At 39.6% G+C, this 25,060-nt stretch overlaps 1 protein-coding gene across 1 annotated transcript in view; it reads right to left on the reverse strand.

The window, feature by feature from the left end:
* Window positions 1-25,060, reverse strand: part of LOC141796481 (voltage-dependent calcium channel subunit alpha-2/delta-1) — a 71,071-nt gene that overhangs the window by 9,849 nt on the left and 36,162 nt on the right. The window contains exons 7-28 of the mRNA XM_074677636.1: window positions 23,867-23,998; window positions 22,967-23,036; window positions 22,683-22,733; window positions 22,354-22,453; window positions 15,632-15,790; window positions 15,027-15,131; window positions 13,719-13,797; window positions 13,291-13,340; window positions 13,108-13,197; window positions 12,942-13,016; window positions 12,780-12,860; window positions 12,004-12,078; window positions 8,504-8,575; window positions 8,180-8,251; window positions 7,928-7,989; window positions 7,481-7,557; window positions 6,660-6,675; window positions 3,849-3,929; window positions 3,673-3,764; window positions 1,685-1,766; window positions 1,070-1,132; window positions 377-480 (exon numbers count right to left, since the gene is read on the reverse strand). Of these exons, the coding sequence (XP_074533737.1) occupies window positions 377-480; window positions 1,070-1,132; window positions 1,685-1,766; window positions 3,673-3,764; window positions 3,849-3,929; window positions 6,660-6,675; window positions 7,481-7,557; window positions 7,928-7,989; window positions 8,180-8,251; window positions 8,504-8,575; window positions 12,004-12,078; window positions 12,780-12,860; window positions 12,942-13,016; window positions 13,108-13,197; window positions 13,291-13,340; window positions 13,719-13,797; window positions 15,027-15,131; window positions 15,632-15,790; window positions 22,354-22,453; window positions 22,683-22,733; window positions 22,967-23,036; window positions 23,867-23,998 (1,788 nt within the window). The remainder of the gene's footprint in view (window positions 1-376; window positions 481-1,069; window positions 1,133-1,684; window positions 1,767-3,672; window positions 3,765-3,848; window positions 3,930-6,659; window positions 6,676-7,480; window positions 7,558-7,927; window positions 7,990-8,179; window positions 8,252-8,503; window positions 8,576-12,003; window positions 12,079-12,779; window positions 12,861-12,941; window positions 13,017-13,107; window positions 13,198-13,290; window positions 13,341-13,718; window positions 13,798-15,026; window positions 15,132-15,631; window positions 15,791-22,353; window positions 22,454-22,682; window positions 22,734-22,966; window positions 23,037-23,866; window positions 23,999-25,060) is intronic.

Here is a 25,060-nt window from a genome sequence, read left to right on the forward strand (position 1 = left end):
CATTGTGGGCGATTATTTTCATTTTTAACTGTTTGTGATTTATGCAATGCGATTGGAGCATGCAGAGCCAGGACATGTGCTAATCCAGTCAAGTGTAGCCGTGAGCAATGGCACATTATTCTGAAGTTAGCCTGTCCTGATGTCTGTTAGAGAGATCAGTGGAGATAACAGGAAATATGCAGGGTGGGAGGGGTCGTTTGTTGAAAGACAGCGGGGAAAGGAGAAGGATAAAGAGGGTGATATCAGTGGCCAGTGGTGTTGGGAAGACATCCAAAACTAGGGAGCTGGATAGGATCAGTGCCAGACCACAGTCAAGTGCCTCATGCACAGAAATGAGTAAACAAATACACATTTCCAAACCTTTCAGCAAACTTACTGTTAAAAGATGGCGTGGTGAAAATATAAATGTCATTGTCAAGAGTCCTTTTGTAGAAGCTGGATTCGTATGTCTCTGGATTCTCTGTCCACTCTTCCCCAGCACTAAGAAGAAAAATATATATCCATGTGATACTATTCAAAAAGCATTATTGGCATAATACAGCAAGGAAATGTGTTTGATTTATCTGAATAATTTATGTTTTAATCTAGAGCCAAGTTCTAGTCATCAGAGCCAGTCACACCCAGTGCAGTTGATGTATGTTAAGGGCATGATCCAATAAAGGCTAAAACTGATTGTATTTCTTATTTTATAGCCTGGATAAATGTGCATTCATCCTCAACCGGAATTTTATATTTTGCCCAAGAGGAACCCCCAAGTGTAGCTCAGATAAAAGCATCGACAAAGGAATTGAGGGAAATGATCTGCATTTGAGCAGTGGATTTGTGGATTTGACCCATGTCCCATTCTGACCGGGCAAGTTCTGGGAGTTCATCTCCAAGTGTCTAATCTACCATGTCTAAGGAAAAAAAAACCCAGAGGAGCAGGTGAGTAAGGCAGCCAAAAGCACTCTGCCTCAAGAGTAATACAGTCGGTATTCACTTTCATCTGACACATTTACACCACCAGAAATTTGGCCAAGCTGTAATGCTAACCATGAACATGCAACTGAGGAGAAAGAGGGGAGAGTACCTCCTCGGATAGACTCTTGTGATTCCTCCATCTGTGGCTACAAATCTGGCCACGATCCCATCTCTGACAACATGGAGAGCAACAGCCAATCAAACATCAAAGACAATCACACATATCAGAAAAAAGTGTTGGTGAACTGTGAAGCTGAGCTGCAGACATAACATAAATTGTTTTACACCCTAAGTAACTTGTCTCTATGTATCTTAGCATTGAACAGATGCTCTGAACTGTATGTGTAAATGTGTGTTCAGATTACTTTAGACAAGTGGGCATACCATGAAACAAAACATACTGTCCTGATTATCTTATGTTCTGCTCAAAACAGCATGTCTTGGCAGAGCTCAGCACGGTTGGGGTGTGATGTCAATTTTGTGCTTAGCTTTCATCGTGTTTTACTTGTTAGGCATGATCGAAACATTCAGGGTATAAAAGAAAGAAATAAAAGTCGGTATGTCAGTAAATTGTGCATAAATTTGGCATCAGCTGTAGTGGTTCAAAGGAACAGCGTTGACATGCAGCAAAGATTGGTACACAAGAAGAAATGCTTATTTCTAACCGTTATCAGTTGTTACTCCAAAGTAAAGAAGATGATGAACAGAAAGACTTGGCACTTACACTGCCTGCTCGTTCCAAATTTTGACCAGTTCTGCTGTCAGACCGGCATCCAGGATGAATCGGCTCACAAGGGACACATTACCTATGGAGGACACATTTTACATATTGAAGAAACATCTGATCCTAAAATTAGCATCAACATATTCCAAGTTAACTCATTTTTTTTTCCTGTTGCACATGACAGACCATAAAAGATCCTTAGCTGAGAATTACTATAAGCTGCTGCAGTCTTTGTGTGTTAGCTTCAAAGCTATGTTAAATTAAGCTTAGAATAAAGGTTAAGTTTTTAGCTTGTCTGTGCCTTCGTAAAATAATATGTGACACTTTCTAATGCAAGTGCTGGCTACCGGAGATTGAATACTGTCAGCTTTTGTATGACAGTAGCGCATTACTAAACATAGCACAAAAAGTAAGGCGACTTGTGTTTGGTAGATTATTTCTTTGATATAACAATGTCTCTTGGCAAAACAAAACAAAAACAACCAAATAAAAGTATTGTTGAGAAGCCATCTTTTCCTTTTCAAATGGCACCACATTTGAGCAGATGAGCTGAGTATGTGGGATGTGCCCATGAAATATTGAACAAATCTTCTCTGCCAATGCCAAACAGTTTATTAGGTCTCAAGTTGTATCAGTATTGTCAATATCCAGAGCTCACCTGAACCCAGATCTACTGAAGGTGGCAATGCTACTCAGGTTACTTTGGCCACAAAAGGCTTTGGTAGACCAAGCAGTTTGAAGGAGGAAGGGTTGTGCTCCTTCTGTGGGTGCTTATCCTTTTTAATCAAAGCACTAGTATATTCTTTATTTCAAAATGAACAAGTGATAAGGCCCTACACATTTATATTCATTATTTTAAAGTTGGTAGTCAGGAAGGAAGTGGTTATTCAAAGCATTTGTGCAACTTAAACTTGAGCCAGGAAAATCACCGATCCGTGGACACAGTCTTTCAAAAATCCAGCCTTGGAAGATAAATTTGAGGCTCTTTCAGCTCAAAAATGATTGCTAATTTCACAGAGCTTTGCTCTTGACCTAGCATTTCTCCAGTAGATCTGTTCACAGACTATCAGTTAGAACACAGACAAGATTTGTGATTGAAGTCCAACAGACAGAAAAAGGGTGTTGTGTTCAGCCAAATCTTCCCCCTAAATAAAAAAAGGGGGCCTTGGGGGCTGGATGTCATGGTGCTTTCCAGCAATATCATCCAAGCAGGAGACATGTTGACATGTATTTGTAGGTCCTCTTTGAGTGACCGCTAAGACAGCCAAGTGACAGTGAGTTCTGTGTGAAGGATTGTTGTTGCTTTAGAAGACAGACATGCCAAAGTTTTGAACCTCAGTTTCAGGAAAAGTTATTTTCAAAAAGATAAACTTTGGCACTGACTTGAAATGCAGCTTCCCCTGAGTGTTGAGTGTTATATATAATGTCTATAACTGTCCATGACGAATAATGTCATGGAAAATTACAGACGGTTATCATGTTAACATGTACTGTGAGAACATACTGCACAAACAGAAAGAAGAGAGCAAGTGTATGGCTTAAATATATGGCTTGACTCGGGTTGGAACACACAAGGATACTTCTATCCATTAGCTGGATGATCGTGGTAAGCCATATTAGGGGGGTGACGCATTAGATAATGAGGTCCTGATGAGTCATGTTATACCATGACAGCATCAGGCTTTTCGGGAATTCACTGGATCAGGCTGATGTCACTCTGCTTAAACTGCACTAATCGAATGACCAAAGTCATGCTCTGACCTTGAGATGCTGACCATCCTGATATCCATCCAGCATGACTCACAATAACATACACAGAAACAGAAACACAGACGTCCACTCATACTTAATATTGATTAAGTTCACTTTAGGTTCATTTGGGGTATCACTAATCCCGAAAAACAAACGAATAAACGAACAAAAAAAAAACAGTGATATCACAACAAGTGCAAGCGTGCCAAAAACAGTGAAAAAGATGCATGACTCACATGCATCTGGAGTGTTTCTGTCAATGTACTGGCTGAAGTCGAGGAGAAACTGTGTGTTGTTGAGTGACAGCTTCAGCTCTTTGCAGTACTCCCTGAAGAAACAGTATTGATCAGATCCATTCGCAGCCTGGTGTGTTTTTTTATCCTTTACAGTTTATTGAGTCGGGATCACTCACCTTGGAGCGATGTAGGTGTAACCAAACTCGTCGAATCTCTCTAGCTGTATGGTGTCCATGGCTTTTGGGAACAGAAAATCACTGTTACCATACAGATAGACACTTTAAAGTTAATTTTCTGTTTAGGTAGAGATGTGAATGCGTGGGTTACGTATGACGACGTGGATTTAAAAACACAGGAGTGTATTTTTACATTGTATCACAAAAAACAATACTGCGCATAATCTAACTGAAAAGCCTTCCACACACTCATACACGCCACACAGGCACATAAAATACTGGACAGCTGGTGATGGATTAAGGTAGTGAGTGTAAATCCATGTGCAGTGGGAAGGGAATAACTGAGAGAGAAATACTTGCCTTCTTGCCCTGTTGTAACCCCAGAGATAAAGAGATGGAGAAGGAAAGAGGAGGAAAGACAAAGGGCTGATAAAAATGCATTCATCATCTGAACAATGATGTCATACCCTGGGAAACATGCAACAAATTGTAAATGTCTCACAGTTAGTAATGACATTTTTAAAATACTACATCTCCAGGACAAAATAAAGGAGACACACTTTTTTGAGGATGCAGCAAAGAATGAGACAGAGCATCTGGAGAAAGCAGAAACATGTAAACACACAGTAGTATATCTGAATATGTTTTCTCCACTCATTGCTTTGTCCACCTCGGTCTGGATTTCATTTAAAACACTGTCTGGTAGTTCTTATCTCATAAATGACATGACAGGCATCTACAGCCATCATTCACCACTCTCTTAAACTGAAGACACTTTGGACACTGCCTTTAAAACATATTGAGTCGTGTGGCGCAGTCTGCGGAAAATATTACAGAGCACTCAGTTTCCCCAGGGTCATGGAAATCTGGTGCATGATGAAACAATGTCCTTCACATAAAACGTACTGAGCAGATTCATTGTCCCTCTGTCTCTGTAGACAGGCAGGGTGTCTCTATGCCCAATTGCTTTCCACACCACACTGTCCCTCTCGTCTTTTTTTTTTTACTCTTTGCTTCACTCTTCTTATCTTCAACCCCCTAGGATTAGGTCACTTATTTAATGCTATATGACAAAAAAATGAAATGTTCATCAGTCACGCCCTTAGCTTGAAATGACTCTCTAATGTATTAGAAGGACAAGTGGCTGCAGGAACCACCTACTGCAGGAAAGATAAGATGAATCGAGGTATTGGTGGTCTGGCTCCAGCGCTGAAACTCTATATGGCTGTGCAGAGAACTTAAGAGTCCCAAACTCCCTATCGGAGTTGTCTGTGGCAGCAAGGCATGCTGTGTTACTTTCTTTAACAGGCCTGTAAACGTTCTGACAGCGTTTATGGTGCACTGACAGACTTGTTATAGTGGAGAGGGAGTGATACAGGGGCCACAACACTCAGTCAGAATATCTTCTTTTGGAATAACGGCACCATTAGCCGTTTATGCTTTGTGGTGTCACATCAAAGATATGAAAATACACTGAAACCAGATGGTCGTGTGCTGAATCTGATATTTTCCTTCTAATTATATCCACTGATCAAAGTGACTGTCTGTGCGCATAGCTAGACTTTGGAAAAACTAAAAAAAGTAAAAGTAAGTAAGGAAGTTTGTGTTTGGTAGATTTTTTTTTTTTTTTTTTTTTTTTGTAAAAAGATTTCTTGACAAAAATATCTTACACCATTGGTAAGCCTGTTCATTCCCCTTTTAATTGGTGCCACTTTTTTTCCTTTTTTTTTTTTTTAAGAAACATCCATTTGTGATATGAGCAGTAGAACCTAGTTTGTGGGTTGTGCCCATGCCAAATCTTCTCTTCCAATGCCAACCAGCTTAGTCTACTGATGCATTTGACTCTTGTTTTGAGCTTCTGGTACCAATAAGGTTGATTGGCACCTGATTGGCATATCACCATGTGACAGGGCTGTTCCAAGATGCTGAGTTATGGCAACATTTGGAGCATGTCCTGGTACCATCTCCAAAGTGAAGGCCTGGTTCCATATAATGGTGAATGTCATAGACAGGCCATGGAATTGGGGCCTCCAAGAAGAAAACACCTGGAGAATATCCCACAGTCTTCGTCCTAACCTTAGACTGTAAAACAAATAGATGTAGTCTCTGTTACATCACCAGTCTGTTTGGGAAACAAAGTTTTACAGCAAATCAGCTGGCGCCGGCATATTGGACAATTGTAGGGCGCCTGTCAGACATGCGAGCTGAGCTGTCTCTCTGATTGGGTAAACTTGTTTTCTAAACATCTTCTAAACTGCTGAGTTAGAAAAAAATTCACCCTCAACACAGTGTGTGCTGTTAGTGAGACTTTGGTACCTCTGGAGCCAGCCTCAAGCAGACATTGGATGAACTACAGATTTTAGCACTTCTGCATGTCCCGTATTTTCAGACCCCAGATTGCTGCTTGGTTTTAACTTTCTTCAGACTAAGCCAAACAAGAGTCGGTGGCAGAATAAGCTGTTTGGCTTGAGCAGAGAAGATTTGGCAAATTTTCTACAGGTATACCCCACATATTCTGCTCTTCTGCTCATCCTACGAATGCACATTCCTTACAAATGTGGCACCATTTAAAATGAATTAAACAGACTTTCCAATAGTATTTGATTTATCACCAGGAAGCATTATTCCATCATAGAAATTATCTACCAAACACAAATTTTCCCACTTTTTGTAAGTTTATAAAGTTGTGATCAAACTTGTGAACAATAACACATTCATCCATTCACAAAGCCATATGATAGCATGCCTAAACATGCTGTCACAACCGAGGAGTCAAAATGAGGAAAACACACAACAGAGAATAGAAAGTACTTGCCCCAAGGTGAAGCTGTTAAATCCCAGCAAGGAGGAAGGAAGAAAGAAGAAGTTTATCAGAACCAAAATGCAAACTGTATGAAGAGTGAGAGCTGCACATGAAGGGGTAATTGTGCATGTCTTTGAGCTTTTAGCTGTATGCAAAAGCAGCCAGAGTTTTGATACAGCAAGACAACACTTGGGGAAAATGCAGATAAGAAAAATAGCTAAGGAAAAAGAAACACAACAAAATGTAAGAGGGGTATTTTGAGACAATAAGGTGAGGGTGGGTTTACAGATCAGACAAAGGCACATGGAGAAATTTGCTTTAGTTGGCTGTTACCCCAGGAAGCATTCCGGGGGAAAAGACAGACTTGGGGGGAAAAAAGGAGGTATGGAAGGATGGAAGTGACAAATTTGTATTAAGACAAAGAAGATAAATGTAAAGCTTGATAAGAGGATGGGCTAATCACTAAGATTTCTGTTTCTTCCAAGCCAGAAGGAGGGCCAGAAGAGGGGAGTACAGAAGAAAAAGAGAACAAGATCAAAAGAGTCTCACTAAGGCAGGGTCAGAAAGGAGGACAGCATGTGGATGAGTGTGTGTGGGAGTGGAGGGTGACTGACCAGTGGGTTATACTACAAAAGAGAAGCTCCATGGGGATCCAGTGATCTGAGCAGCTAATACAAAGGAGTGGTTGGTTGTGTGATACAAAGCAAGTGGAGACACTTGAGAGTACGGCCCAGGGAAAGTATGCATGGGAGCTGGTTTGTAAGACAGCAGTGAAATCAGACAGATCTGTTTGTGCACTTTTGATCATGAGGGTGTAGGTTTTACTCACACATTGCTTCTCTCATGTCATCCCCCAGTTTAGCTTGAATGAAGTGTTCACTGTACTTGGGCAGAACAAGAGCCAGGCTGCAATAAAAGACAGTCACAGACACAATGAGTTTAGAAAAAATTATTTTGGTGTTATGTAGTTGAGTAACGAGCAGACTGTAAAAATTAAAAAATCTTGAATAAAGCATATATTCAAGCTTTATTTGTACGTTGTATACTTGTCTGCAGGTTGAGTAAAATATAAAACCGATCACTTAAATGCATTCCCCATTAAAGCATTAAAGCACAGCCCAGTGTTAGAAACCAGAGAGTGACCCCTGTTGGTTTAAGTGGGGTCCTCCATCAGTCTGAGTGCTCTCTGTAGTTAAGCCTCAGTGATTTTTCTTTAGGGACACTGACAGTTTAATGAACCGTAATGAAATATTAGAAGAGTGCTGAGGTGGCTCACCTGTAATCTGTTCCATTGACCGGTGCCCACGTGTAGGTCCTGACTCCTCGATCTATGTACCTCTGCAAGGGATGATACACGCAAGATGAGACATTTGGAAAAGTATGTAGCGTTCAAGTAAGGAGTGCTAGTGTTTTCAAGTAATAAATCAAAAAAAAAAAAAAATACAGCAGAAGATCAGAAAGACTTCTACATCAAAGCTTCTAAAGAGCATGAAGAAAAAAATATTAAGCCTTTCTATTATTTTCTTACCTCATCCTGAGTTTTCACCAGAGTGTCAATGGTCTGTTCCCCAGTCTCACCATCAATCATCATCTTTCTGATCTATAAGATGAGATAAAGAAACACATGCAGCTCTATTTCTACCAGATCCATTTCATTTAAGAGAGAACTGTTTGCTCCAGAGTTACCTACGGCAAGTAAATCACTGTAAGATTCTTGTTTGCCGAAGCTTTATGAGGAGAAATGTGACATCCTGCAACAGCCAGAATGTGTCTCCTCTTCACCTTTGCCTCAAAATGAGTGTTCTTGTTTTTGTGTTTGTGTCTTGGGTTTCCTGGTATCAGCACACCCTACCTCCACTTTGATATCGTTCTCCAGCTCAGCATCCAGGAAGTCCAGGGTAACTGGTTCCTGGAATTTAGGATTCTGTGGAGAGGAGAGTCTGAAGTGAGATTAGATTGATGACACATGATGGGATCGATCTGACAGAAACCCATTTTCTTCAGGATTATTGTGAGACACTCTGCTAAAAGCTCAGTTTATAATGCAATAATTTACTTTGATATCACTATATCTGAAGACTGCTGAGTTGGTAAAGTGGGAGCGTATAATATGCTGTGGACCATTTCACAGTTGTTATCTGGGGCTGAGTTTTTCAATGGCAAATGGCCATTGAGAGGAGTTTCCCTCTGACTCTTTGTACAGTATTGATCAGCTAATGGACTTACATTATTTAAGCCTTGCTGTTCTTTTGTATTCAGTTTAGTATGGAAGAATATCATTTTCTTTAACATATGATTCTCATCAAACTGGGTATGAAAACAGAGGGTGCCATGTGGCAGCATTTTGAATTTCTAACACCAGACACAGCTGAATCAGATTTGATACAAAGTGACACTGGACCCTATTAATGCCCTCTCTTAAAAACCCTATACGTCTGAGTGGCTTTATGGTGGAATAAAATGGTAGCAGTAATCTAGTGCCGCTCTATAAAAAAGAGTACAAGGAATCTGATACTATTCAGTCCTCAATAGTGATTTCTTTCTTCTGCTTTACCTCAAAGTATGGGCTGATGTGGTGAGGACACATTGTATAGATACTTTTTGTCTGCCTTGTTGCTTTTTTGGCTGTCACAGCACATTTCTTATTTAAGAATAAACCACTGCTGAACAAGAGGAGCAACAAATAACAAGTTTGGTTGAATGGCCAGAGATGAGTCTCTTACATTTGATGGTAAGTTAAATGAAATGGAGCAGCAAAGGAAGATGACACAGATGACACATCTCAACATGAAAATGAGAAAAGAAAGAGTAAAAGATTAAGGGGTGTCACAGAAAAATACATCAAACATATGCTGTACAAGACAGGTGGGAGAATATAAAAAGAAACAGAAACTGAGATATTGGGAGGTGTGAATAACAAAGTGAAAAGATCAAATGCTGAAATAGGGATTACAGAAAAGAAGAAAGAAGATTAAAAGAAAAGGATGAGAGACTGAGAGAACACTGTACGTCAGCAGACCATGTTAAAGTGAGCTGCAGATGTAAGATCAAAATAAAGAACACAACCACAGCTGGAAAGTTCTCTGTACACTGCATAAAATATGTACAAACAAAATCAAAGACAGAAAAACAAACACAACAAAAACATGGAGAGATGAAAAACTAAAATCAAAGAAGCTAAGGTGAACATCAGTTCACCGCGTCATAAACTGTGCTGGTCCCGTGGCACAATGAATGATTGACAAGCAGCTCTCTGCCTTCCAGACACACTTGCTTTTTAAGTTTGCTTACATTTTCAAACTGCAGTGAGTAAAGTTGCCAGAAATAAAAAGTTAAAATTATAGTTAAAATTTAAACTTAAGAAAGCTGAAAAAGGTTTTGAACCAGACATAAAAGAACTACAGACTAAAATCAGATGCTATCAAACCAATCCTTGCTTCAAGATTATGTAAATAAATAAATAAATAAATAAATGAATATGTGCCGGATTGGAAAACTTGGTGCTTAATTAACAGGTGTCCTTAAAAAAAAAAAAAAGACATCAAGATATGGCTAAATCAATGTTTGACTGCCTTTTCTTTTGTTTTTGTCCTAACCTAGTACATGTAGGTGAACAGAAAAGAGAAAGAAAACAAACAAAAAAAGAATCATACTAACTCATTTGTCAAACTAACTCGTGACCAGAATGACATTTATTAGAGAAATTTAGAGATGGATATTCAGATACAAGTAACAGTGACATCTATCTACCGTGAATGCTGTTGAAGCTATTAAAAACTATGTCTATTGAACTACAACACAGTAACCTTCACATTGCTACTTTAAGGACCACCTCTTTTGTCTACCGTACCTCTACCGTATCTCACCTCGTGAAACGTGACAGCATACTTATCCCAGAGTCTGACACTTCGATTCTGAATCCTTTTCTGGGAAAGTCATGAAAATATGCAACATGATGCATTTTTGTGTGTCAAAAATGTAAACCTGTGACCTTTGGTCCATTCATGTAAACATCTTATGGTAATTTTAACCATTCAAAAAAATGCAGCAGTAAAGCAAAACATTTACTCATGAGATCCATCCTGCAACTCATCCCACATGAGCTGAACTCATCCCACAGTGTAGTTGCTCTTAACACCAGCCCCTATCAGCAGAAAGCTCAGCTGATTCTTTCTATGCATCTAATCGGCGAATAGCAAAACAAGCATACTGTTTAAAGTGCTCTAGTGTGCCTACTTCTGCTACTTCCCAAACCATTATGAAATCCACCTTTACCCTTGCCTCTCTTTAATGCTGTGACTAATTTTGCTGTTGTCATGTATTGACAATGATGTTAGCTGTGTTCTATACCCCCATTGGTCTTTGCTATGGCTCCACCTGCTTTGGCTTTTCATATATGCATATGAAAGAAACAGAAGGTATGCTCTCCCCAACTCAGGCTCTGTTATCCATGTAGGGATGTGAAGGGGCAGAGGGCATATTCCTAAATAAATCTTATTTCATCTAAATAAATAATCTTCAGCAAGAGTGCTCCTGACTGAACAGGTGTTCAATTTGAAACTAAATGTGTGTTCTAATGTTATTTAAAATAAGTTGCCACACACATACACAGCTCAAAGTTCAACCTCTCAGTTCAGCTGAAAGATCAGGGAGGGTTTCAGATCCAAAGAGGTGCCTCTCTGAACATTTGACCCCGTACTTAAATCACAGTCTTTGGCAGCAACCTGCTACTTGGCAGCCTGTCAGAGCCTGTTCTGTCTGCTGAAGGTGGAGAGTTGAAAACTTCTGTAAGGTCATGACTAAATACCAATGGGTCAATGCATAACAGTGCATCCGCATTTGTTTCCCAAGTCGTAGGATCACCCTGAGCACTTTGCCCATGAACACAAGTTGCATAATATTTCCTTCACGCTTTATTTTCTTAGATTAGAATTTAATGACACAGATTACATGGATCTAACTGTCTAAAAGTAAGCTAAAGCACAAAAAGCTCTTGAAATTATTGCATTTTATTAATAAAAGCTCTGTCCAAGTATGTAGACAAGTCAAACAGCAGAAGCATTATTTATCTCCAAGGTGAAAGACACCGAAAGCCAGGTCCACATATCTATTTAATCTTACACAGCAATAAGTGACCTTCTGTACTTTAACTGGGGAACAAATTCTCCCTGTGAGAAATGATGAGGTGATTAAAAGGAAAGAGTCTGAAAGAGCCATCATCTGATGGCCTGTATATTATTTATTGAATCGGTGAAATGATTTTGTTTCCATTTGAAATGGTGAGAATATATTTTAATGCCTTAGGACATGGTCTGCTGATCTTAAAGCAGTATGTGCAGTCAGATGGCCTACCTTTGGCTGAAGATTGGGGTGCAGCAGGACATATCCATTGGGATCAATGGCAAAGTAGTATCCATTTGGACCAATCTGAAGCCACAGATAATAAGTTAACAAGGAAATTGAATCCATGTGCATAAAAAAACAAATGATTCAATGACAACTGCACTGTAAAAAACAAAATCTGAGCAGGTGTTTATGTCATAATTCTTTTTAAACTATCTTATCAGACTTTGTTTGAGCCACATTTACCTGACAATTCCAGAGACAGTGTTTTAGTTCAAGATATTAAAGAACAAAAGCTTGATGCAAATGGGGCAAGAAAAAACTGCTGGTTAAGCTTCTTAGATTGAGTCATAATTTTTATTTAGAGAATCTTGACAAGCATTTTTGTCGCCCATTAGCAGTTTCTTTCTGTAATATAGGTCTCATTTTTTTTATTTTGTAATTAAGACATTTTTCTAGACCTGTCAGATGAATGCGACTTATATTAAGTCTGATAAGCTGTTTACTAGAAATAATATACAAATACTTGCTTGCACTTCAGTTTTTGCTGTAAGGTAACGGCTTGTTAAAAAGTGTGCAAGGCAAGGATCTCTTGTTTCGACAAAACATAGAGTAATATGAAAGTAGTGGGCAGTAGTCAAAGACATTTTTATTCACTTCTCATTAATTACACAAGAGGGACAAAAGCTCTTTGCAAGTTTTTCACAGCTGAGTCACCACACTTAAGTGTGATAAATGTATTATTTTTCTGAATGCATGTGATCCCATAAGAATATGAAACTCACTGTGAAGCGTGGTGTGAGTTTCTTGATGTCAACCAAGGAAACATCAATCCCCATTACGCCAAGAATCAACTGGTTCTGGTACTTGAATGAGGAAGAGGAGAATCATCAGAGCCCGAAATATTTCAACAGCTTACAATGTGTTCAAACATTCATTTACTTCACCTCGCCATTTTTGTCATCTTTGGTCTTTGTTTTATTGAAGACAGGTAGTGTCCCTGTAATGACCAGACCCAGCTCCTGAGAGTCAAAAGAATGCACTAGTTAACTCAGAAATACCTCCACATTGTTCTTTAGATTCCCTGAATTAACAGCCACAAAAGTCTCATACCAGAGCATCAAGGTAAACATTAGTCCACTGGACTTGCTTGGCCTGCTTGTCAGCCAGAACCATTGGTCTACCCAGGACATCCAGGTACTCCTAAAGATGACAGAAAAATAGCCATTAAGCAGGTTAAGTATTCTTTGAAAATAAAATTCTAAGCCCTCAAATTTCGTGGCAACATGTCATCACCTGTGTATTTATTCTGATGGCTCCAATGGAGGGAATCTCGTAGAAGTAGCCTGAAGAGATAATCAAAACAAATGTTCATGCCACACTGACAACATAACACAAAGAACTTTTCTCATCTCTGTACGAGAGCAAATTCCTGAGCGGAAAGAGGACAAAGCCCAGAGCTGACATCCAGACATTTCTGAGTTATATAAAAGCAGTGAATATTTCAATGTTTGACCAAGAAAATTTCAAAAGGGTTGATAACAGAGAAGCTCGAGGGAAGCTCCTCTTTCCAAAGACAAACTAATTCATAACTTTACCATCCATCTTCCGCAAACATTTTTTTTTGTCATTTAAGCTCATAAAAGTGTGTCTAGTACGGGGATTAAAATCAAAGTGACAGATTATAGACTTGTGGAAGAATGGTGTTAGGGTGTGTGCTGTACCTTTGTTGGAGCAGGCCATCCACTGAATGGGTCCTTTATCGTAGTTGTGCTGTCCTACTGAGAAGGTAAAGATCCTCACCTTGATTAAAGATTTAGTTCAACGTTATTCAAATGGCAAATAGATTAGATTTACATTCTGATATTCTATTTCTTTTAGACCATTCAAAGCTCTTTGACACAACATGTCACATTCACTCTTTCAATTTAATCCCATTTACATGCTGTTGCTGTGTCGTTGGGACCAGTTTATTCAATTGAATAATGCCTCATAACCACACATGCAGCAAGGTGCACCCCCCTGCGCCCTGTCCTAAACAAAGATTAGCTATTTGCATTTTCAGAGGCCAGAATTCTGTTGAAATCAAACATTCGAGTCCTTAAAGGATTGAGCTAAGAAGGTTTATGTCTTGCCAATGTACTGAGTTTTCTTTCAAAGCAATAAAATTATGCATAAGACCTGGACCTGGAAACATGTGACTACAGAGGCTAAAATTAAACTGCTAAATTTCAGATTGGCAGACAACAGATTTTACCACAGCCAGCTCACAAAACATCAAAATTGTCTTTTTATTATCATTATCATTCTTTTAGTAGGAAAGCTTTTTTTCAGTTTTCTACAATAAATTAGATGTAATACAATGTGAATTTGGATAACTGATTGAAATGTGTTGGAATATCTACAAATAACTGGTATGAAACCATCCAAAGTACCATAAAAATAACTGATGAGACAAAAACACATTTCAACATTTTTATATTTAACATACTGCTATTTTATTTGAGACTAATTACAGACACTCTTCAAATTGATAAGAATATGCAACCCCCCTAAACCTTCTTTTATGTACACATTTGGGACTTTTTTTCTGTGTGTGTGTGTGTGTGTGTGTGTGCGTGTGTAGGTGTGTGTGTGTGTATGTGTGTGTATGTGCGCTGAATGTATACATGTTTGTGTGAGTTATCTTTCGTTTTACATAACATGCAAAAACACCTCCTTTGCCTTCTGAATAAACAGGGTAGTGAGGATGTGCACACGGAAATTGGGACCCAGAGGTAGTTCCAAAGAGCTGTGAGTGTTGATCAAAAAATAAAGTATACAAAAAAAGAGAAAAAAAAACGCAAAAGGGAGCATATCCATGAAGATAAAATAATTCACTGGACTGTATAACAGTTCCCAGGCAGCCTGTGCCTCTTTGTGTGTGTGTGTGTGTGTGTGTGTGTGTGTGTGTGTGTGTGTATGTGTGTGTGTGTGTGTGTGTGTGTGTGTGTGTGTGTGTGTGTGTGTGTGTGTGTGTGTGGTGAATGTACCTTTTTGTCAGCATTGTACTTCTCCAGTATGGCCTGGGCTCTCTCCTCGCCTCCGTCAGTAAACAGCATAATGATCTTATTGCAGTTTGCTCTGCTCACATTCATCTGGTCAAAAGGAAGAAACAAAAATGCTTTTCATGACAAATTTAAATCAGGATGTGGAAAGACTAAATATTTTTGGGGGGTGAAATGCATAATTAAGCCACATAATTATCTTTGATCACTTTCAGCACCTTTATTTTACACAGAGTTTGAACTTTAGGGAATATGAACTTTGGTTTGGATTGGCTGAATGTCCTTCAGCTGCCACCCCCTATTATGATAAATTACCAGAATACACATTTAATTTCCCATTTAAAGGCAACAGTTAAATGTCTGATGGTTCTTGATTTGTCTCTACTGTCTGTAATTCTAGGTATGTCATTCAGCCAGCAGATGGCAGTGAAAGACAATCCTACTCCTGCTGCTGGAACCAAAATGCAGATGCACCAAAGACAATCTTCACTTAAAACTTCTTCTGAGCCTTTTCTTCTCTCTTGGTACAATAAAGTAAAATAAAATCTTAAGTTTTCTTTTCATTAAGCCAGTACACTGAAGAATCTTACCACAGAGAGCTGTTCAAATGCAAACTCAAAGCCCTTGGTGTAGTTAGTGATTCCTTTGGCCGTGATGTTCTGCACAGCATCCTTCAGCAGCTTCTTGTTCCTCACATTGGCTTGAACCAGATGGTCAAAACATGCTGTTTTCTTCACCCTGGTATTAAACTGTGAAACAGAGGTGAGGAGTTGTGACCTACAAATTATTTATGATTACACCATGTGTGCAGATTTAACATTAGAAATGCAGAACACACACATAGAAACATGCACACAAAACACTCCCACCTGGCCTTGGCTGTGTTATCAAGCAGTGGTAAACAGACACATTCATCAAACCCCACTAATTGCTTCACGTCCTCGGAGCTCAATGATTTGGTACCCATGGAAACAAGATTCTGCTATATAAGAACAAGGTTTGCTAGCAACACTATCATTTTTAAAAGGTGAGAGTGTCTGTTTCCCCCAACACCAAATGATTACACTCCACCCAAAGGCCTGCCTCAGCCTGTGCAGAGCTGTGCCCCAAGTATAACAGTCCACCTTTTTTTTTTTATTGATAAAGCCTCAACAGTTTAGAGAGCTAACAATGCCACTGAGTACACACGATGGAATACACTACACAATAAAGCATAAAACAGTCGAATTGATGGGACATAGGGCAGCAGAATAGTGAACCAGCACATCTATTGTGTTGCAGAACTCTTCTAAAACAATACTGCACCCCATCGATCTCAGCTAATCAATGTGTCTGTTTGAGATGGCCAATGGGGACGCAGAAAACTCTGATCTACACCGACAACTAAGAAGGCAAAAAGAGCCCTGATTCTACGGGTGGATGTGAGTGCGTTTGTGTTTCCAATGAGCCTGACAGCCTTGAAGTTTCTTTTAGATTGACAATAGCCGAAGGACACATTGAACTGAAAGGAATACAGACTATGCCTGCAGTTTGATGAGACTTGATCAAGGCAGCGCATGAAGACATAAAATTTAACACACCAAACTGTAAATTCACATAATTGGATCAATATTGGGAGGGTGGGGGGCTCAACACATAATCTATTAAAAGGAGAAGTGAGGAAGGTGAGAGGGGAATGTAGGAAGGTGAGGAGCAAAAAGTGACAAGAAGAAGACAGAACAAGAAAGAGGAGGGGGAGTGTGTGAGTGCAGCATTTAAAAGCAGGAGAGTGATGTGAGGTGTGTTTCTAAGAAAACAAGAAAGTCATGTTGCCAATGTCATGACGCTCAAAAATATTGTCTCCAGATAAGCCCATTACATAAAAAATAGAGAAGTTGAACACATTTATAATCCCATAAAAAGAAACATATTCCTGCTTTATTGGGCTGTGTTATGGCCTTGCACACACATGTGAATAAAATCTATGACAAATTTGTCTGTTCCCTTGTGATCCTATTACAGCAGCTTTTGTAATACTGTGTGTGTATTATGTGTGCGCGAGTGTGTGTGTGTGATAGTCCCAGCCCTGGGAATGGATTAACGATGACACAAGAGAGAAGGCTAATCTTTGAGCTCTAATCCCGCCGGACTGTCTGCTACTACGCTTTGGTACTCTGGCTTGCCCACTGGACTGATGCAGGCTAACAGCGATGACACCCGCTGACACAGCTGAGCAGGATGGGTAAAAGTGACGGTGGGAGAATGAGGGGAAGTGAGAAGAGGAAAAAGTTAGGGGAAGAAAAACCGAGTGGATGAGAATGGAGAGGAAAAAAAATGAGCGGACAGGAAGAGCCAACAGCATTCTTCCATCCTTGCACAGCTGTTGAGGAAGTGTGTGAGCATCCTGCATGACCAAATGCCAACTCAGTCCCTGGGCTACTGTTAATGAGAAGGGATTTATGGGTAATATCAGAGATTAATGATTAAGTGTCAGGTTACAACACCCTAAGGGCCAGACATAGGGCGCTGTGCGTATGTAGGTGTTCGAGTTGATGACATGAGGAATAGACAAAGGAGGAGGTGACAGGAGAAATGAATAATGAGTCTCTGTGAGACAATGGGGTTTATTATTATGACTTATTACTGTCTGATTTTTTTAGATTTGGGACATCTTTACACAGAGTGGTCACAACATTGTTTTCACTTAGCTACACTGCTTTTATCTGATAACTTTATTTAATAACACGTCAGCATGGAGCAGGATTAGAACAAAATCACATGATGGTAAAGAGTGTGAATTAAACCTCAGACTAATCAGTGACCTGTATCCAAAAAGTGGATGTGGTCTCTTGGTTTCCAGAGAAGCCAATGTAGAAATGCCTCATCTCTATGTTCTTTCTAGCAGAATTGCTAACAGCCGTCAGGGATGACTGCGCTGTTTGCTCATAAAAATCCAGTTGTATGCAAACGATTTGGCTGAGTGCGTTACCGATGAGTTTTTGGTCTCAATCTTTTATTGTCTCCTTGAATACAGATGTCACATTTTGTAGATTATGGTCCCACTAACAGTAAAATGAATTATAAAGCAGGGTACACTGTTATGTGTGGTAACCTCTAGTTGACAAATTTCTCCCACAGCAACGTTACCAGGTTAATGTCATGTGGTTCTGTGTCCACCCTCTAAAAAAATGTTTTACCTCCAGATAAATCAAGTTTGAATCATAATAATCTCACTAAATTCTAGGTTTGTTTAAGACTACTGTGATCATTAATATGCTGGCTTTCAACAGTAATGAACTGGGCTGTATGTTTCTATATTCTGCATCATAGAAATCCCTCAGGAAAATTATAATTATAAAAGCAGAAATGCTGGCAGAAGCAGTAGCTTATTACTCACATATTGTTTATTATAATAACAGCGTTTTGATTTCCTTCATTATCTTCTTTTTGCATACATTTCTGTTTATATGCAGCACATCAGCTGTTTTGCTCAGCTAATAATTAATGTTCCAGGCAACTCAGAGAAGAAAAAGGAAAATCTGTGATTATGAAGTGTTAACTGTGCTGCCAAGTGTATACATCTATGAACCAGGATACTTAAGAGAAGGACTCATTCCGCATAAAGAGATGACAAGTACCTCCAGTGAAAACTCAAGGCTTTGCTGTCAGCCAGTATGTATATGTCCATGCCTAGAGACTCTGAGAGGTACTTCTGCTGTGACTAGGACTTAATAATAAAAAACAAGTATCTGTCTGAACCAGAGGATGCCAGTGCCATGCAGAACTGAACTGGAGCTCTTTGGACTTTGAAAGCTGTAGACATTCAAGTTTTGGGAGGTATACTGAAAAAAGTCCCTGCGGGGATAGACAATTTTTTACTTTATGGAAAAAGTTGTTGCTCTGTCTGTGTTATTTTGTAGAATAACTCACAATCAAGAAAGTCGTGGGCTATGTTTTTCTGCATATTGAAGACTAGTGTGGAGTACAAGTAATCCAGACAACTTAACTACAGAGAAAAACAGTTAACAGCGAAGTTTTGTGTAATAATAGAATTTAAAATGAACTAGAATCACCCAATATGAAGGTATAGGAATAAACTTTCAAAATGAAGCTCAAAGACCACCTCTGACTAATCACTGTAAGTAGGACTACTCTAATGGGCCAACACAGGGGTAGGCAAACTAAAGGACGAGCGCCATAGCTGGCACGTGAGGCAATATATGTTGGCACACAGGGAATATTTACAATAAGGCAGAGGACGAAGTATATAAATGAATAATAAAACAATTGTGTTGTAATCTACACAATTAATGTTCTTACATAAACATTTAAGAATTATGTTAAATAGTACATTTGTTTCATGATGTTACAAGTACTTCAATGTGTCTTGCAGGTGCATCACCGCAAATCTCTTGGGTGGTTAGCCTGCCAGCTCACACTCGCATCCATTTAGCGATGTTATCAAGGCAAACAAACCAAGTTCCAGTCATTCTTTCCAACATAGTAGAACAAGGGAGTATGGCTTTATTCTAGGGCTGCAGCTATCGAATATTTTAGTATTCGAGTATTCTATTGAAAATCCAATCAATTAATCGAGTAATCGGATAAAATACATTTTTGTTTAGTTAAAGAGCAGTTATTTTTAAAATGAAAAATTTTCTCTGTAAGAAATAGAATTTTCTGGTACAGCATGTCAATAAGAGCACTTGCTTTGGTAGCTCCAAAATTTGTAAACACACTTTGACACATTTTTTGTGCTGTGTACATCTCATCAAATGTTGCGGACCCAAATGGCACCCGTTTCGTAGAATGACCCATTAGTCTCCAAACTCCAAAAAATAAGCTAGATTTGTTGCTAGTTGCTGTTTTGTATAAGAGGTAGCTTGAGGGGTCTGAAAACCCTCTAAATATGGCCTCAGCTCTATTTGAAATACCACTCTTTGATCTTTTTTTCAAAATTAAATGATTCCTCGAGGCAGAGAAAATTACTCGAGTATTTTTTGTAATTGAGTACCTCGAATCATTCAAGGAATCGTTTCAGCTCTACTTTATTCCCAGAGTTGATTGAAGATTGAATGATATGCACCCTTTTGCTGTGAAAGTGTGGTTTGTAGGACATCAAAGAAAGCGGGACGCAACTTTTTGAGACCAAACACGAAAACAGTGCTAGCAAAATATGCTAAACAGAGCAATACATTCAAAACTCTCTGTACTGTTAAAATGAGGCAACGGGAGGAATTTATACCATTTCTCTAAGCATGAAAAACCATTCAGTGAGCCTTTCCTGTTGACTCTTAATGGTTTTATTTAAATAAGTAAGTACCGGCACTTTGGGCACGAGTGTATTTTAAAGTGGCTCAAGTCGTGGGAAAGGTCCTCTGGGCTTACACGTATTTTTCTGCTGCCCCTGTTAAAATGTATGCACCAATGTGATCCTGGTATCAGGTGTCGGTCAGCCACGGACTCAAAAAGTTAGAACAGATAGTGACAAAAAGGGCCAATCTGTAGCACAGATCTATTCAACTCAGTTCTATGTTGCACTGTATTTACAACAACCATGTGCAAGTACTTCTTCATCAACTCCTGTTGGTCTGTACATGTGTGCAAGGCAGAGCTAAAATAGTGTGAAAAAACAGGGATATGTCCAGCAATAATGAACTGTAATCCCTGTTAGTATGGGAGATCTAATAACCACACTTTTATTATCCCATAAAATAATAACACAGTTTTTTTTTATTTTCGATCTCATTTTTCTTTACAGGGTTAAAAAAAAGTATGAAATTGCAAAAGTATAACGTCAGACTCATAGCCATTCTAAGGAATAGAAAATTTTGAAGTAATACTTAAATTGAATCATTATCGGTATCAACCAACACAAAAGCCCAGCTATTGGTATTGGTATCACTTACTCAGAAAAATGGATTGGTGCGGCCCTACTGCTAACACCATCATACATAATGTTCTCCCGCTAGCTTTAAACTGAACGTAACTTCTCCATTCATCTCTATATCGGTACCATTCCCTTCCATGGCCCGTCCACAGTGATACAGCATCAGGGGACATCAGGAAAACAAAAACCAGAAGGAAGTTCTGCATCAGAACCAAGTTCAACTTCTATTAAACCAATCTTCATCACTTTGACATGCTTTACTCACTTAGATAAACACCGATCCCCCCGACAGATTCCAGTAATTGCAGATCTTTGGTGAATTGTGAGTCAACAATGAAACTGAATACATTGTGTCCAAGACAAAGGGTCCCCGGAGAGAGGAAACAGAGGCTGAATGGCTGTCTTTGTGCAAGTAAAGTGAAGACAGCTCCAATCCCTTTAAAGACCCATCTCAATAAACACCTCCACAGGCGCCCATCTAGGCACCACACAGTCCCCTGATTGGCTCTCTCTGAGTGTAATCACAAGCTTGGAGGGCCTAGAATAGATGGTCAGGGAATGAAAGGTGGAGGGGGAGTGTGATAAAAGTGATCGGTGGGTAAGGAAAGTCCAAATGAAAGGAGGGAAAGTGGGGGCTGAGGAAGTCTAAAAGTTGTATATGAAGCTATATTGTACATAGTGGAGGGGAGGTGTAGAATGAGGGTGATCATGGACTGACACCGAGAGATGAATGAAGGTATTTGGTGAAATGCTGAGATGAATTGTGCGACTCAATGATGAAGGAAAGAGTGATGGGGAGTTCAAGAAAGTGATGGATGAGTGTTTCCTGTAGTTCACTCCAGTCAGAGGTGCAGCTTTAATTCCTTTAGGAGCAGTGGGAGTGCACACACATGAGCACACACACACACACACACACACACACACACACACACACACACACACACACACACACACACACACACACACACACACACACACACACACACACACACACACATACACACACACACACAGTTGGGTAACGAGACAGGGCGGGGGGCATGTAGTGCAGAGTTTTAATCCTGTACACCAAATAGAGCAGTGGGTATTTCATTGAAGGTCTGTTTCAGGGTGGCCAGACCTGGGAGAAATCCATATTTCATTACTTGTCATCCATCCCTCTGCCTCTCTTGTGTGTAAATGTGTGTGTGTGTGTGTGTGGGCAGGTGTTGTGTGGGCACGTACATGACATCTTTTTGTATACCCCGAAAGAGTAGCTGACAGGTGCCCACATGATCTGGGTTCCTTTTCATACACGTCTAACAGTACAAAAACAAGCGTCAGAATACATAAACCCATCCGTGCGTGCACTTTGAAATTATCCATCACTGAGGGCTCTTTTTTCCCAGCATGCAACTTTCCCCAAAGTGAGACCACAAAAGGCACAGCTAGTATGATACTCACATAAACTACATTGACGTAGTCATCATCAGACAGAGTCTCTAGCATCTCACTGACCGACGTCCTGATCAGTTTGAGAGTCAAGCCAGACACACTCCCGCTCCTGCAACATAAATAAATAAACAAATGAATAAATATCTGCCAGATTCTCACTGTGATCAGTTAGCTCTGCCATTGGCCCCTGAGACTCTACAAGACATAATTAAAACAGCTTCTGCCTGGGGAAATACATTACATTATGTGGCAAATCTAGGAAGGCATGAATTATAACCAGGGGAAATCATGGCTGATGTGTGAAGGTTACAGATCAATGATGTTATCAAGTGACTCACGCATCCACGAGGATTAGCATATCTTTAGGTGAGGCGGCTCCTTGAATGTACCTGTATAAAGATTAATGAATGACTCACAGGCTGGTCTGGGACACACACTCCAGCAGCAATTACAAACATGTTATCAACCAAACATTTGCACATGATTGCTTAGATTGCATACATCAAAAGACCCACTTTAAAAAGTTGATCAAATATATTGGGCTGGTTAATGCTAAAATGCTATCATACAAGTATAGAAAAAAAATCTAACAAATGGTCTATTATATGACTTATGTTCTTACCATGGCCTCCTGCGGACATCATACAAGTCGATTTTACTGGGTGTCTTACGGGCATCCATCCAGGGAGAAGCTGAACAGGAAGATTAAATATGTGTTGATTACATTCTTTCATCATTAAAGCAGATAAAACACACATTCTGATCTGAGTTGTTTCATTGACACCCCTGACTGTCAGGCTGAAGTGTTGAACTAATAATAACCTGTCAATATGTGGTGTTATAATCAGTCCAGCAGTGTCTGTCAGTCATATAGTGCAGATAACAAGGAACGCACATGTCGGAGACAAAAAACATTTGTTTGTTGTCTTTTGGATTGAGTCCTACATGTTTACAATACATATTTAATGCTTGGTTGGATTATTTATAAGGAGGTGAATGGCAGGTGATAAGGCTGAAATGTTCACCTGTGAGGTAAAGCATAAAACACAAAATCTGCTTTCTTTTACAGTAATTGGCAGATTCCAGAATTCCCAGTGTGTAACTGTAGATCATACCAGTCAGGAAGTTTAGTGAAAAAGACAGATGTAAAAAAAAAACATGGCAGAAGAAAATTCATGAATATTGGACATAAACTTTTCCCATAAAGCTATATTGACTGTAATGACAGGCAATCTCATGAATAGAAATAGGTTGGCAGAGAAAACACTCATGAAGGAGAGCAGCCCCAGACTGATGCAGTTAAGATTGTGTGGCTCTTTATAAGCCCTGTGTATATAGAATTAGTGCAAGCTGGAGGAATAAAGACTGTTGATTAAGCTTATTAAATCAGTGATGTGTGAACAAATATAAACGTATGACTATATTTTTTGGGAGCTTATTACAGATGAGATTAAAAGTCACATGCTGCTTCATAATGATAATCAGCTAATGCCTCTGTTATTATGGATCGTATACTACCTACCTGGATAGTAGCGAGCCAGGCCTGTAGCACTACCAAACACCTGCCAAAGGAGGGTTGGGTCATCCTCTCTGTTCTTCCGAAACACATCTTCCAACGCCTCAGTCCAGTTCAGCTCATTCAACACAATAGTGGCTAGAAATCCACACAGAAAAACACAACACATCAGCAACCTGGAGAAAATTAACAACTCTGTAACATCTCCACAGATTTGCAAAGAAGTGCATGCCTGTGTTTGTTTCTGTGTAGGACACAGTGATCTGAGACATTTGGACATCTCGTTTCAAAACATTCATTGAGCTTCACGCACACATGCACAGACCCGCTCAGTGTCACTTCACCTGCCTAGTGGGACATATGAGTAAATGTTAGGCTAGCTGTGCTGTAATGCAAGAAACTACACTAAGAAAGGCTTTTCTGGCAGGCACAGGGTTCACACTGACTACACTCCAAGTGTTTAATTTTTTCTTGTGTTTATATGTGAGCATGTGATTGATTGCATGTGCTGTGAGAGGCAACAGGCATTATGGATGTAATGACACAGCACCCAGACAGCTCAGAGCCACATAACACTCACTATGATGGATGGAGAGTGAGCACTTGCTGCCCCGACTCTATCTGTGCTGTCTGTCGCTCTGCTGCTCTTCTTTTTTCTCCTCTTCCTCTTTTTCTTTGATAAAAATGTAGAGCTGCACATAGTTTGCTGCTCTTCGACTCTTTATGTGTGTAAGGCTGTAAGAGTGCACGTGTGTGAAATAGATTGGTGTCCTGTATTGAGTGTGACGTGGCTCATTGATGTGCAAAGCAAACACTGTTCATTTGCATGCATGCCTCTAGAGGGGCGAGTTAATGAAGCCTCGGTTGCCAGGAGTGCATGTTTTTTCTTCTTCTTCTTTCCTTTTTTTAAAGAGAGGAAGAGAGAGGGAGCATGCACAGTGTGTGCACGGTAATGTATTTCCCTCATTAAGTGCAGAATTTTAAAGCAAGATGGAGACAAAATAACAGCACAGTTCTCGTTTGGTAATGAGGGAATTACAAAGTGCATGTGTGATTTCTGAGTGAATCCTGATAATGGCTTACAGGCAGGTGGAAAAATATCCATGCACAGCACTTCTTATTGCAATTTTATTTGATTGCTGTTGAGATACAGTACAAAATACAGACTTCACGGAAACAGTGCCAAAAAATAAACCTGCA

This window comes from Halichoeres trimaculatus, unplaced genomic scaffold (genome assembly GCF_033239565.1).
Source record: "Halichoeres trimaculatus isolate MK-OKI-2021-1 unplaced genomic scaffold, fHalTri1.1 fHalTri1_scaffold_10, whole genome shotgun sequence".
NCBI lineage: Eukaryota > Metazoa > Chordata > Actinopteri > Labriformes > Labridae > Halichoeres > Halichoeres trimaculatus.